This window comes from Triticum aestivum, chromosome 7D (genome assembly GCF_018294505.1).
Source record: "Triticum aestivum cultivar Chinese Spring chromosome 7D, IWGSC CS RefSeq v2.1, whole genome shotgun sequence".
NCBI classification, from domain to species: Eukaryota; Viridiplantae; Streptophyta; class Magnoliopsida; order Poales; family Poaceae; genus Triticum; species Triticum aestivum.
In genome coordinates this window covers 238,831,527-238,846,921 of record NC_057814.1, presented here as the reverse complement: position 1 = coordinate 238,846,921, position 15,395 = coordinate 238,831,527, and the positions used below count along the sequence as shown (strand labels likewise).

The following is a 15,395-nucleotide window of genomic DNA, read 5'->3' as shown; positions in this document are numbered from 1 at the left end:
GGCGGCGCGAGGGGAGCGGAGCTAGGGTTAGGGTGGAATTCATCCGCGAATTTCGGGGGAGGGGGTGTTTATATAGGTAGAGGGAGCTAGGAGAGTCCAAACGAGGAGCGGTTTTCGCCCACGCGATCGTGATCGAACGACCGAGAGCATGGCGGAGACTTAGAGGAGTTTTGGGGCTGTTTGAAAGGGGGTTTTGCTGCAATGTCAAAACGGACTTTGCGGTTACCCGGCTAACCGTTGGAGTACCAAACGACCTCCAAATGGAACGAAACTTGACCGGTGGTCTATCGGTAGTATACCCAGGCCACTTGACAAGCCTCGGTCCATTCCGAGAAAGTTTGACACACGCACACGAAAGAAAACAAGAGGGGTGCACCGGAGGAGATAGGAGCACCGGATTGCAAAACGGACAACGGGGAAAATGTTCGGATGCATGAGACGAACACGTATGCAAATGCAATGCACATGATGACATGATATGAAATGCAGATGATGACATGGCAAAATGCAACACGCGAGCAAATGACATGGCAACGACAGCGAATAACTGGCAGACACCTGGCGCAACGGATCCGGGGCGTTACAAGATGGGATCGCTAAAGAACAGAAATTTACGGTGGCAGAAAAATTGTTTTGGGTGTCTCTCTGTTGGTTTCCCAATATTGAGAATTTATACAAGTGTAATTAGGTCAGGCGAAGCCACGTGTGGCCCATAAGGCATCAGGGCGTGCCTACCCCCAGGGCGCGCCCTGTTGACTTGTTGTCTCCTTGTTTGCCGTTTGGTCTCCTCCCGAAGCTTCTAGGGCCTCTTTTATCCAGAAAAAAAACATTAAAAAGTTCAGTAGGGTTTGGACTCTCTTTGGTACTGATTTTCTGGAAAACCAAAAACAGACAAAAAATAACAACTGGACTAGGCACTGGGTTAATAAGTTAGTTTCAAAAAATGATATAAAAGTGCATATTAAAGCATACAAAGTATACAATTGATAATATAATAGCATGAAACAATAAAAAATTTTGATATGTTGGAGACGTATCACTGTCCCTGACGCTAATCTCCAAGTTCCTGAATAGATCATGCAACAATGGATGGTTTCTCGCGGTGTTAAGAAGATTCTTCACTCATCAAGTGGTCCGATAGCTCCGAAGAACTGGCCACCTGGGAAGACTTGGAAGCTCCCAAGCAATTGTTCCCTGATGTCTACTACACAACCTTCTTCTTGTAGACTCGTGTTGGGCCTCCAAGCGCACAGTTTTGTAGGACAATAGAAAATCTCGCTCAAGTGGATGACCTAAGGTTTATCAATCCGTGGGAGGTTTAGGATGAAGATGGTCTCTCTCAAACAACCCTGCAACCAAATAACAAAGAGTCTCTCATGTCCCCAACACACCCAATACAATGGTAAATTGTATAGGTGCACTAGTTCGGCGAAGAGATGGTGACACAAGTGTAATATGGATAGTAGATATAGGTTTTTGTAATATGAAAATATAAAAATAGCACGGTAGCAAGTGGTAAAAGTGAGCGAAAACGGTATTGCAATGCTTGAAAACAAGGCCTAGGGTTCATACTTCACTAGTGCAAGTTCTCTCAACAGGGATAACATAATTAGATCATATGGCAATCCCTCAACGTGCGACAAAAGTCACTCCAAAGTTCCTATCGCGGAGAACATAAGATGAAATTGCTTGTAGGGTACGAAACCACCTCAAAGTTATTCTTTCTGATCAATCCATTGAGCTATTCCTATAAGTGTCACAAAGAGCCCTAGAGTTCGTAGTAAAATAACACCATATGACACACATCAATCAACCCTAATGTCACCTAGATACTCCAATGTCACCACAAGTATCCGTGGGTCAATTATACGACATGCATCAAACAACTTCAGATTCATAATATTCAATCCAACACAAAGAACCTCAAAGAGTGCCCCAAGATTCCTACAGGAGAAACAAGGATGAAAACGTGCATCAACCCCTATGCATATATTACCCCAATGTCACCTCGGGAATCCGCGATTTGAGTGCCAAAACATACATCAAGTGAATCAATAGAATACCCGATTGTCACCATGGGTATCTCACGCAAGACATACATCAAGTGTTCTCAAATCCATAATAGTATTCAATCCGATAATAGTGAAACCTCAAAGGTAAAACTCAATTCATCACAAGAAGGTAGAGGGGGGAGAAACACCATATGATCCAACTATATAACTAAGCTCGCGGTACATCAAGATCGTGCCAAATCAAGAACACGAGAGAGAGATCAAACAAATAGCTACTGGTACATACCCTCAGCCTCGAGGGTGAACTACTCCCTCCTCGTCATGGAGAGCGCCGGGATGATGAAGAAGGCCACCGATGATGGTTTCCCCCTCCGGCAGGGTGCCAGAACGGGCTCTCGATTGGTTTTTCGTGGCTACAGAGGCTTGCGGCGGCGGAACTCCTGATCTAGTTTTCTTTCTGGGGGTTTCTGGATTTATAGGAATTTTTGGCGTCGGTTTCACGTCAGGGGGGTCCAAGAGTCAGCGACAAGGCAAGGGGGCGCCCTAGGGGGGTGGGTGCGCCCTCCACCCTTGTCGTTGACTCGGGACTCTTCTGGCCCAACTCTTGTTCTTCGGGGGCTTCTTCTGGTCCATAAAAAATCACCACAAATTTTGAGCTCGTTTGGACTCCGTTTTGATATTCCTTTTCTGCAAAACTCAAAAAACAAGGAAAAATAGAAACTGGCACTGGGCTCTAGGTTAATAGGTTAGTCCCAAAAATAATATAAAATAGCATATTTATGCATATAAAACATCCAAAACAGATAATATAATAGCATGAAACAATAAAAAAAATACAGATACGTTGGAGACGTATCAAGCATCCCCAAGCTTAATTCCTGCTCGTCCTCGAGTAGGTAAATGATAAAAACAGGATTTTTTTGATGTGGAATGCTACCTAACATATTCATCCATGTAATTTTCTTTATTGTGGAATGAATGTTCAGATCCATAAGATTCAAAACAAAAGTTTAATATTGACATAAAAACAATAATACTTCAAGCATACTAATAAAGTAACCATGTCTTCTCAAAATAACATGGCCAAAGAAAGTTATCCCTACAAAATCATATAGTCTGGCTATGCTCCATCTTTATCACACAAAGTAATCAAATCATGCACAACCCCGATGACAAGCCAAGCAATTGTTTCATACTTTTGATGTTCTAAAACCTTTTCAACTTTCACGCGATACATGAGCGTGAGCCATGGATATAGCACTATAGGTGGAATAGAATATGGTGGTTGTGGAGAAGACAAAAGGAGGAGATAGTCTCACATTAACTAGGCATATCAACGGGCTATGGAGATGCCCATTAATAGATATCAATGTGAGTGAGTAGGGATTTCCATGCAACGGATGCAGTAGAGCTATAAGTGTATGAAAGCTCAAAAAGAAACTAAGTGGGTGTGCATCCAACTCGCTTACTCACGAAGACCTAGGGAAATTTGAGGAAGCCCATCATTGGAATATACAAGCCAAGTTCTATAATGAAAATTTCCCACTATTATATGAAAGTGACAAAATAATGAGACTCTCTATCATGAAGATCATGGTGCTACTTTGAAGCACAAGTGTGGAAAAAGGATAGTAACATTGCCCCTTCTCTCTTTTCTCTCATTTTTCATTTTCTCTTTTTTTGTTTGGGCTCTTTTTTTCTTTTTCTTTTTCGTCTGGAGACTCATCCCGACTTGTGGGGAAATCATAGTCTCCATCATCTTTTCCTCACATGGGACGGCTTTGCCACAAATACGATGTCAACTACATGATCATGCAAAGCAATATGACAATGATGAAGCGTGTCATAATAAACGGAACGGTGGAAGTTGCATGGCAATATATCTCGGGATGGCTATGAAAATGCCATAATAGATAGGTATGGTGGCTGTTTTGAGGAAGGATATATGGTGGGTTTAAGGCACCGGCGAAAGTTGCGTGGTACTAGAGAGGCTAGCAATGGTGGAAGGGTGAGAGTGCGTATAATCCATGGACTCAACATTAGTCATAAAAAACTCACATACTTATTGCAAAAATCTACTAGTCATTGAAACAAAGTACTACGCACATGCTCCTAGGGGGATAGATTGGTAGGAAAAGACCATCGCTTGTCCCCGACCGCCACGCATAAGGAAGACAATCAATAAATAAGTCATGCTCCAACTTCATCACATAAGGGTTCACCATACGTGCAAGCTACGAGAATCACAAACTTTAACACAAGTATTTCTACCAATCCACAATTACTCACTAGCATGACTCTAATATCACCATCCTCATATCTCAAAACAATCATAAGGAATCAAACTTCTCATAGTATTCAATGCACTTTATATGAAAGTTTTTATTATATCCCTCTTGGACACCCATCATATTAGGACTAATATAAATTCATAACCTTAGCAAATTACCATGTTGTTTAAGACTCTCAAAATAATATAAGTGAAGCATGAGAGTTCATCAATTTCTTCAAAATAAAACCACCGCCGTGCTCTAAAAAGATATAAGTGAAGCACTAGAGCAAATGACAAACTACTCCAAAAGATATAAGTGAAGATGAATGAGTAGTCGAATAATTATGTAACTATGTGAAGACTCTCTAACATTTAAGAATTTCAGATCTTGGGAAACTATTCAAACAACAAGCAAAACAAAATAAAATAAAATGACGCTCCAAACAAAACACATATCATGTGGTGAATAAAAATATAGCTCCAAGTAAGGTTACCGATGAACGAAGACGAAAGAGGGGATGACGTCCGGGGCATCCCCAAGCTTAGATGCTTGGTTGTCCTTGAATATTACCTTGGGGTGCCTTGGGAATCCCCAAGCTTAGGCTCTTGCCACTCCTTATTCCATAGTCCATCAAATCCTTACCCAAAACTTGAAAACTTCACAACACGAAACTTAACAGAAAACTCATAAGCTCCGCTAGTATAATAAAGCAAATCACCACTTAGGTACTGTTGTGAACTCATTCTAAATTTATATTGGTGTTGTATCTACTGTATTCCAACTTCTCCATGGTTCATACCCTCCGATACTACTCATAGATTTCACCAAAATAAGGAAACAACACATAAAAAACGGAATCTGTCAAAAACAGAGCAGTCTGTAGTAATATGGGTACTTTCCATACTTATGTAACTCCAAAACTTCTGAAAAATTAGGACAAGAGAGGCAATTTGTATATCAATCTTGTGTAAAACATTCGGAATTTTATCACGCTTCAGTGAATTTTCAGAATTCTGCAACTGGACGCAAAAGTTTCTGTTTTTGCACAGAATCAAGTCAACTATCATCCACACTATCCTAAAGGATTTACTTGGCACTTTGTTGAAACAAAAGCTATAAAACATGATTACTACCATAGCTTAATCATGTGAACACACAAAAATAGTAGGTATAAGTATTGGGTTGTCTCCCAACAAGCACTTTTCTTTAATGCCTTTTTAGCTAGGCATGATGATTTCAATGATGCTCACGTAAAAGATAAGAATTGAAACACAAATAGAGCATCATGAAGCATATGACTAGCACATTTAAGTCTAACCCACTTCCTATGCATAGGGATTTTGTGAGCAAATAACTTTTGGGAGCAAGAATCAACTAGCATAGGGAGGCAAAACAAGTAAAACTTCAACACTTTAAACACATAGAGAGGAAACGTGATATTATTGCAATTCCTACAAGCATATATTCCTCCCTCATAATAATTTCCAGTAGCATCATGAATGAATTCAACAATATAATTATCACATAAAGCATTCTTTTCATGATACATAAGCATATAATTTTTATTACTCTCCACATAAGCAATTCTATTCTCATGAATAGTGGGAGTAAACTCAACAAAATAACTATCATGTGAGGCAATATCCAATTGAAAATTAAAATCATGATGACAAGTTTCATGGTTATCATTATTCTTTATAGCATACATGTCATCACAGTAATCATCATAGATAGCAACTTTGTTCTCATAATCAATTGGAACCTCTTCCAAAATAGTGGAATCATTACTAAATAAAGTCATGACCTCTCCAAATCCACTTTTATCAATATTGTGAAAAGATTCAACACCCTCCAAAATAGTGGGATCATTACCTAGAGTTGACACTCTTCCAAACCCACTTTCATCATCATAATCATCATAAATAGGAGGCATGCTATCATCATAATAAATTTCCTCATCAAAACTTGGGGGAGAAAAAAATCATCTTCATCAAACATAGCATCCCCAAGCTTATGGCTTTGCATATCATTAGCATCATGGATATTCAAAGAATTCATACTAACAACATTGCAATCATGCTCATCATTCAAAGATTTAGTGTCAAACATTTTATAGACTTCTTCCTCTAACACCTGAGCACAATTTTCCTTTCCATCATTTTCACGAAAAATATTAAAAAGATGAAGCATATGAGGCAACCTCAATTCCATTTTTTGTAGTTTTCTTTTATTGACTAAACTAGTGATAAAACAAGAAACTAAAAGATTCGATTGCAAGATCTAAAGATATACCTTCAAGCACTAACCTCCCTGGCAACAGTGCCAGAAAAGAGCTTGATGTCTACTACGCAACCTTCTTCTTGTAGACTCGTGTTGGGCCTCCAAGCGCAGAGTTTTGTAGGACAGTAGAAAATTTCCCTCAAGTGGATGACCTAAGGTTCATCAATCTGTGGGAGGCGTAGGATGAAGATGGTCTCTCTCAAACAACCCTGCAACCAAATAACAAAGAGTCTCTTGTGTCCCCAACACACCCAATACAATGGTAAATTGTATAGGTGCACTAGTTCGGCGAAGAGATGGTGATACAAGTGTAATATGGATAGTATATATAGGTTTCTGTAATATGAAAATATAAAAATAGCAAGGTAGCAAGTGGTAAAAGTGAGCGAAAACGGTATTGCAATGCTTGAAAACAAGGCCTAGGGTTCATACTTTCACTAGTGCAAGTTCTCTCAACAATGATAACATAATTAGATCATATGGCAATCCCTCTACGTGTGACAAAAGTCACTCCAAAGTTACTATCGCGGAGAACATAAGATGAAATTGCTTAGGGTATGAAACCACCTCAAAGTTATTTTTTCCGATCAATCCATTGAGCTATTCCTATAAGTGTCACAAACAACCCTAGAGTTCATAGTAAAATAACACCATATGGCACACATCAATCAACCCTAATGTCACCTAGATACTCCAATGTCACCACAAGTATCCGTGGGTCAATTATACGACATGCATCAAACAACTTCAGATTCATAATATTCAATCCAACACAAAGAATCTCAAAGAGTGCCCCAAGATTCCTACTGGAGAAACAAGGACGGAAACATGCATCAACCCCTATGCGTAGATTACCTCAATGTCACCTCGGGAATCCGCGAGTTGAGTGCCAAAACATACATCAAGTGAATCAATAGAATACCCGATTGTCACCATGGGTATCCCACGCAAGACATACATCAAGTGTTCTCAAATCCATAATAGTATTCAATCCGGTAATAGTGAAACCTTAAAGGTAAAACTCAATTCATCACAAGAAGGTAGAGGGGGGAGAAACATCATATGATCCAACTATAATAACAAAGCTCGCCGTACATCAAAATCGTGCCAAATCAAGAACACGAGAGAGAGGGAGAGAGAGATCAAACACATAGCTACTGGTACATACCCTCAGCCCCGAGGGTGAACTACTCCCTCCTCGTCATGGAGAGCGCCGTGATGATGAAGATGGCCACCGATGATGGTTTCCCCCTCCGGCAGGGTGCCAGAACGGGCTCCCGATTATTTTTTCGTGGCTACACAGGCTTGCGGCGGAACTCCCGATCTAGGTTTCTTTCTAGGGGTTTCTGGATTTATAGGAATTTTTGGCGTCGGTTTCACGTCAGGGGAGTCCACGAGTCAGCGACAAGGCAGGGGGCGTGCCCTCCACCCTTGTCGTTGACTCGGGACTTTTCTGGCCCAACTCTTGTGCTTAGAGGGCTTCTTCTGGTCCATAAAAAATCATCGTAAATTTTCAGCTCGTTTGGACTTCGTTTGATATTCCTTTTCTGCAAAACTCAAAAATAAGGAAAAACAGAAACTAGCACTGTGCTCTAGGTTAACTGGTTAGTCCAAAAAATAATATAAAATAGCTTATTTATACATATAAAACATCCAAAACAGATAATATAATATCATGAAATAATTAAAAATCATAGATACATTGGAGACGCATCATTCCCTCGCGCGCCGGCTTGGGGGCAAGCTGCATCTTGTCCGGGAGGGATTGTCAGCAGCAACAGCAAGCCTCAAGCGCGGGAAGGAAGCGAAGCAAGTTCAAAGGGGCAGCCCACTTGCAAGCCTTGACCGCCCGCTCGGCTTGCAGGCCCAAATGGGCCTTGTGTCTTGTAAACATGTAAATACCCCATTGGCTGTAGCAAGGACAGGCCAGCAATTGCTAGAATAGGGTCGCTGCGAGCTTCATCCACCTCTCGTTCTCCTCGGGAATTCCCCTCTTCGTGTAGCTCGGATTCGAAATTCATGGTGAAACAGAGAGAAGGCCTCACAGAATCGCCCTCATGCCTAGCATCGTGGCCCAGCCAGGGCCCTAGGCGGGCCACGTGCCGGCATGGCCAGCAGGCGAGGACCAGCCCATTTGGCCCCCTTGATATATACCATGCTTGGTGGGCCGAATTTCCACCACGGGATCCAATTCTTCGGGCCGTGTACGCGACTAATGCGTTACTGGCATACCGGCCTACACGGATAGGTCCCATTCCCACCGTGCCCTTGATTTTTCGCTGCTCCCGCAGAAGCGCACAGCCATGGCCACCGCCGCCGCCACAGCCACCTCACCGTTGCACGACTCCCGAACCTTCGCCCTGCAGCAGGGCGAGTTGGATGGGCGCTTTGCGGATGCCGAAGAGAAACCAGCAGCACCATCCGAGGAGCCCGCGGAGGCGGAGGCGGAGGCGGAGGAGGACGAGGACGACGATGAGGACGAGGACGAGGAGTATTGGTCCTACCATGACGTGGGTGAAGCCCTAGACTGGCTCGACGCCGCGGAGGGCCCGGATGGCTCGACGCGTCTTTCCTCAACATTCTCGGCCGCCGGAAGCGCCGCTGCGGCGCGGAGGCCGAACGCGCACGGCGGCATGCTCGCGCGCACACTCCAGCCACTCTCCAACCGCACACAGAAGCTGGCCTCGCACGTCCGCGCCGCTCCCTTGGAGGTATGCTCTTTCAACTCACCTTGGATTAGTTCTGATCGGCCTGTGCTGTATTACTAACTTTTATGGCCGTATGCTATCAAGGACTAGGGTTCAGCGGTTCACTATCTTCTGGCCAATTACCTAAGATTACTAAAGAGAACAGTTGCACTTCATATTAGAGCCAGGCCTAGTAGTATCAGCTAGGGATATTCTAAGTTTCCAACGTCACTCTGCAAACCAATAACTGAAATAATTCTGCTCAAGTTTTGATGTCTGCTGCAGTACTGAATTTTATGTAACCCCGGTGCCTTAACATATGGATATTGTTATCTGAACGAAACATTGGTCATGCTTTATTCATCTGGGTGTTGTAGCTTTTTTTGCTGATCATTTGATGTCGTGAGTTTTGAACCACTCAGGAGTGGGAAGGTAGAATGAACGTGGGGATGTCAAATTCCGTGACGACTGCAATCAGGGACAGCATAAGGGATACTGCAATTGGGAAAACAAGGAACACTGGGAAGGCAGATCGTGCTACAGTTGAACAGGTTTGTACATTTTTTTGCTGTTTGGTGATGCTTAATTGCTTATTTCATTTTCTGCTTGGGAGTTGAATCTGTGCATTTTCATATTCCTGTAGCAAATTAAGAATCAATCCCGCAGCCTTTCACCCTAATTTGCTTTCTGTCAAGTGGTTGTCTGTTTTAAAAGTTTCTCCCCTCATCAAGTATGCAGTAAATCAAATTTTACTCCCTCCGTTCCTTTATATAAGGTGTATTTGTTTTTTGATAAAATTCCAGAATGTAAGGTGCATTTCTTCTAATTCCTCATAATTCCCTTGTTAGCCCTCCAGAAAAAGGGAAAGCATCTCTATCCTGATTGTCTGTATCTCTCCTTGTAGCAAAAGAAGGAAAGTATCTCTCCATCGATTGCATGCATCTCTTACTTTTCTGGACTAACTGATTTACTTGTCACTAACCAACAAATTTGCCAAGGGTAATTTCGTCGTAACATGTCTATAATTATGTGCCTTGGTCACCGTGCCGAAAATAATACACCTTACATAAAGGAACGGAGTATTTATTAGTGCTAGATTATAAAACTTTGGTTTGATGTACATGAATAAATTCCTATTGAAGTTATTGCAGTTCCTGCTCAACCTCCCATCGCAGCATATTCCCAAACCCACTGCATTCCTGGGTATATAGGTGGCTGAAATGGCACCATTAATCCGCTGTTGACTACAACAACAACAACAACAACAACAACAACAACAACAACAACAAAGCCTTTAGTCCCAAACAAGTTGGGGTAGGCTAACAGGTGAAACCCATAAGATCTCGCGACCAACTCATGGCTCTGGCACATGGATAGCGAGCTTCCACGCACCCCTGTCCATAGCTAATTCTTTGGTGATACTCCAATCCTTCAGGTCTCTCTTAACGGACTCCTTCCATGTCAAATTCGGTCTATCCCGACCTCTCTTGACGTTCTCCGCACGCTTTAGCCATCGGCTATGCACTGGAGCTTCTGGAGGCCTGCGCTGAGTATGCCCAAACCATCTCAGACGATGTTGGACAAGCTTCTCTTCAATTGGTGCCACCCCAACTCTATCTCGTATATCATCATTCCGGACTCGATCCTTCCTCGTGTGGCCACACATCCATCTCAACATACGCATCTCCGCCACACCTAACTGTTGAACATTTCGCCTTTTAGTCGGCCAACACTCGGCGCCATACAACATTGCGGATCGAACCGCCGTCCTGTAGAACTTGCCTTTTAGCTTATGTGGTACTCTTTTGTCATAGAGAATGCCAGAAGCTTGGCGCCACTTCATCCATCCAGCTTTGATTCGATGGTTCACATCTTCATCAATACCCCCATCCTCCTGCAGCATTAATCCGCTGTTGACTACTTGAACAAAAAAAAAGCTTTATAAATCTTGGTTGTTACTTATTGTATACCTTCATCAGACTTGAGTTCCGCTTCATTTTCTATTGCCTGTTGTGTAAGTTCGTGAAGCAGAAATTTGTTAGTCTGAAGTTTGAACATCACTCTTTTTGGTGCCTACTGCATTTTTGTTTATGAGTTCTCCTGACTGATTAGGTACCATTGCTTCAATGCTGATAAGCAGGGGGTGATCTGATCTATTTCTTTTCCTCTTCTGCAATTTGTTTAATTAATATTGTCATTGTGGGCCTCAAAAGAATGCTCTCTATTGCACATGTGATTTGATTACTTGATCTTATGACCGCACGATAATTTCAGTTCTTATAGGCAGGGCATACTTGCTCATTCGTCCATCCATATAAAGTTATAAATTTTGAATAACTGGGAAAGACAAAAACATGCTTTAACTCTATAGTCTATGTAATGAATGATGTTTTAGTGAAGTACTTATTCTGAACATTTAATTTTTTCTTTATATGCAGGCTATTGACCCAAGAACCCGCATGGTTTTGTTCAAAATGTTAAACCGTGGTGTTTTTAATAACATAAATGGTTGCATTTCTACCGGAAAAGAGGTAATCTTCAATTTGCAGTGCACATCGTAGCGCCAAGGCATCTGCTACCAATTTCATTGCACCTGCGGATTTAAAAATAATATTATGAGATAAGTGTGTGGAGCACAGCGCTACTTTAGCTGTTGACAGAGGAACATGGAGAAGGCAGGGGGATTGGATGATTTGCCCCACTTTACAAGGGGTTGGATGATTTGCCCTTTGATTGTCTCAATGACAGTGGCCCCGGGCCCCACCCGGTAGCCTCTCAGGGGGGGGGGGGGGCAGATGATCCAATGGAGAAGTAAAGTGGGGCAAAAGATCCAATTTCTCATCCCATACTACAAGTTGCATTTTTTTCTTCATCATTCTATATATCTATAATTAGAATAACACACTCAATATTAACTGTGGCAGTTGATTTGTTTTTTTTCCTTTGTAGGCAAATGTATATCATGCAACAAAGACAGATGGCAGTGAGTTAGCAATCAAAGTCTATAAAACTTCAGTGCTTGTTTTTAAGTAAGATATGGATTTTTTTACTTGCTTTGTCTTATAACTGGATACTCAAAGCTACATCAGTAGGCTGTTTATGGGCATTTTGCTGTATCCTTCAAGTACTTCTAAATTGTTTTGATTCAAAAGGGTTTCTGTGTGAACAGAGTACACACTTCCTTGTTGCAGGGATAGAGATCGATACGTTCAAGGAGATTATCGCTTTAGACATGGTTACTGCAAGCATAATCCTCGGAAAATGGTAAAGACCTGGGCTGAAAAGGAAATGCGAAATCTTTTACGGTATGAAATATTCTCATTAAGCATGCTTTATTCATGATTTTCATTCCAGTAATTTGGCAAGATGTTTCTCAACGGGATTCTGTTGTTGAACTGGGTTTAATTTTTTGGGGAAAAAGGGCATGCATTTGGTGGCACAAGCTGTTGCTATCCTATATTTTGTTCTGTCTCTCTCTAAATTAAATTCTCACTTTATATAATTTTTATCTTCTGCAATACTTCGCAAAATGCTTTCAGTTATTGAAATAGAAAGATTTGCACTTCCCTCTCTTGTTCAGAGTTAGAGCAGAAGGAATCCGATGCCCGAAGCCGTTGCTCTTGAGGCTTCATGTTTTGGTGATGGAATTTATAGGTAAAACTTGTGGTGACATTTGCTTATTCAATGCCTATCAACATTTTCCTACAGAAATGGTATCATACCATGACCTAATAATTGTTCAAAACATAGGCCTTGTAGCAGAACATCCCACAGATCAGTATTTTCAAAGGTATTATCAGTGCGTCTAATAAATTGAGTTGGTTCTCCTTCAGGAAAAGGAGGTTGGGCTGCTCCTCGTCTTAAGGATGCTGCTTTGTCGGATGACAAGTTGCGTGAAACTTACTTTGAGGTACATGATGCATGCAAAGATTAACTACCAGTTGAAATGTCGGCTGAATATGGTGTTTTCATATAGAAGAATGAACAAGGAACCACATAGTACCCAAACATTAGATTGTGGGTACTCTTATCATACCATTTTCCAATATACTTACTGCAGCTTATTTTCAGATTGTTACAACGATGCGGACACTTTACCAAAAGTGCAAGCTTGTCCATGGTGATTTGAGTGAATACAACATTCTTTATTTTGAGGTAGTTGAACACTTCTGATTAAGCCTCTTTAACCTCTTTTATTTCCCTGTTAACCAGGTTCCTCATTCTTATTTGCTTGTTGTGCAGGGACACTTGTACATCATTGATGTTTCACAGTCTGTCGACCTTGACCATCCTTCAGCTTTGGATTTCCTGAAGGAAGATTGCTTGCATGTTAATGTGAGTAAAATTAAATTAAAATTGACCAGACATGGATAACTCGTGGTATTTAATACGTGTGCAATGCTGTTTTCAGGATTTCTTTGAAAAACGAGGCATTCCTGTCATGACAGTAACAGAGCTATTTAATTTTGTTGTGGATCAAAATATCGCTGATGAAGATGTTGATGATTACTTGGAGAAGGCATGTCCTTATTTTACTTTCAGTAGTTACATTACTTTGCAATCATCGATTTTTGCGTGATACTATGCTCATCCTTGGACAGAAGATCTGACGGGTTAACAATATTGTGGTTACAACAGGTTCAACAAAAGATTTTGGAAAATGGAGATACAGCTGCAGATGATGATGAAATTGCTCCGACAGTCTTGGTGCAGGTAGGAATATGAATATTGTACTATGCATTTGTGCAGCTTTGCCAGAAATATACTCCCTCCGTCCCAAAATAAGTGTCAGCTGAGTTAGTACAAAGTTGCACTGGAGTAGTTTACAACAGTGAGCATCTTCACTTCTCCAGTGAGGGACCTTAATATCTGAGGCATATGTTTATTTATTGCATATATCTGTTATTCGTCAATCATCACTATTTTATACCATGTTTTGATTCAAGGTATTGACATTACCTTGGTGGTAACTGTTTTATCTCATGTACACAATTCATTGGTCTGATTCCAGTTAGTCTTGTCTTCCAGATCTCTTATACGAGTTTGTAACTACTTTGTGTTTATTTTGTTTCTTTCATATGTTTGTGCTGTGTGTTATACAGTTCACTTACTAATAATATTAGCTGCTTTGCTCTTTTTGATAGACGTTGGATTATGTGAAGCAATGCGAGGCAGATATTGTCAGCATGTCAATGATGCAACGCCCATCCGTTGGTTATGAGCCAACAGCAGATAAGCTTTATGACCAGCCACTGTTAGGATTTGTGCGGGCTAAAAATGAGCCTACCGAAAACCAGGAAGCACAGCCGGCACAAAAAACACGGGAAGAACCCTTGGACCTGCAAACTAAGTGCTCGTTGGAGAACAAGGAGGAAGATGAATCGGGTGACAGTGAGTCCTGCTCTAGCTCCGACGAAGATGGTTCGTGGCACGAGTCCACAAAGATGGGGCCCGAGGAAAGGAAGGCTGCTCGCAAGGAAAACAAGAAGAAAGTGAAGGAAGAAAAGAGGGAAACTCGCAAGACGAAGATCCCCAAGGCCGATAAGAAGAAGAGGAAGAAAATGGCGAAAGCGAAGTGCAAGCGGTAGTGGATCACTGCTGGCTGGCAATCCGCATGGTTGACACCCATCAATTTTGTTATAGAAATCTACTTGCAGTCAGTGTTGTCTCTAGTGGAAGTAAGTCGATGTGTTGGATGTGCTTCTTTTCTGTTGTGGTCCTTCTAAATGTATTGCTTAAAAACCGATGTTGTTAAAGATCTGTCCTGCCGCAACATTATCAGATATTTTGAGTTGGATATATGCTTATAATTCCGTCTGTTCTGTTGGTTACATCTTACGTGGCGATTCTAGGGTAAACTATGGATGAGAACATCAACTCTTTATGGATGTACAAAGTTCACGATAAATTGTTCTCAAGCCCAAATCGCATACAGAAGCAGGAAATTTTGAATAGTTTGTCTAATTCATATCTAGATGTTTTTAAGGATATCACATCTAAGCTCCCACAAATATATAATATGGCAACAAGAAACAAAAAAACTAGAACACAAACAAAGTAAAAATCAGGTTAGACGTGACATAGTTGATGTAACTATGTCACATCTAGATGTGTCCTAAACCGACCCAATTTTGAATGTGTGA

The 15,395-nt window shown here is 41.4% G+C and overlaps 1 protein-coding gene across 1 annotated transcript; it reads left to right on the top strand.

The window, feature by feature from the left end:
- The first annotated feature begins 8,790 nt into the window (after positions 1-8,790).
- On the top strand, positions 8,791-15,083 carry LOC123166776 (serine/threonine-protein kinase RIO1). Its single transcript, XM_044584575.1, has 12 exons — positions 8,791-9,276; positions 9,675-9,803; positions 11,691-11,783; positions 12,202-12,281; positions 12,444-12,557; positions 12,833-12,906; positions 13,086-13,162; positions 13,324-13,407; positions 13,495-13,587; positions 13,664-13,771; positions 13,891-13,965; positions 14,397-15,083. Exons 1-12 carry the CDS (start codon positions 8,869-8,871, stop codon positions 14,838-14,840), a joined length of 1,779 nt encoding a protein of 592 aa, XP_044440510.1. The 5' UTR covers positions 8,791-8,868; the 3' UTR covers positions 14,841-15,083.
- Positions 15,084-15,395: the final 312 nt, after the last annotated feature.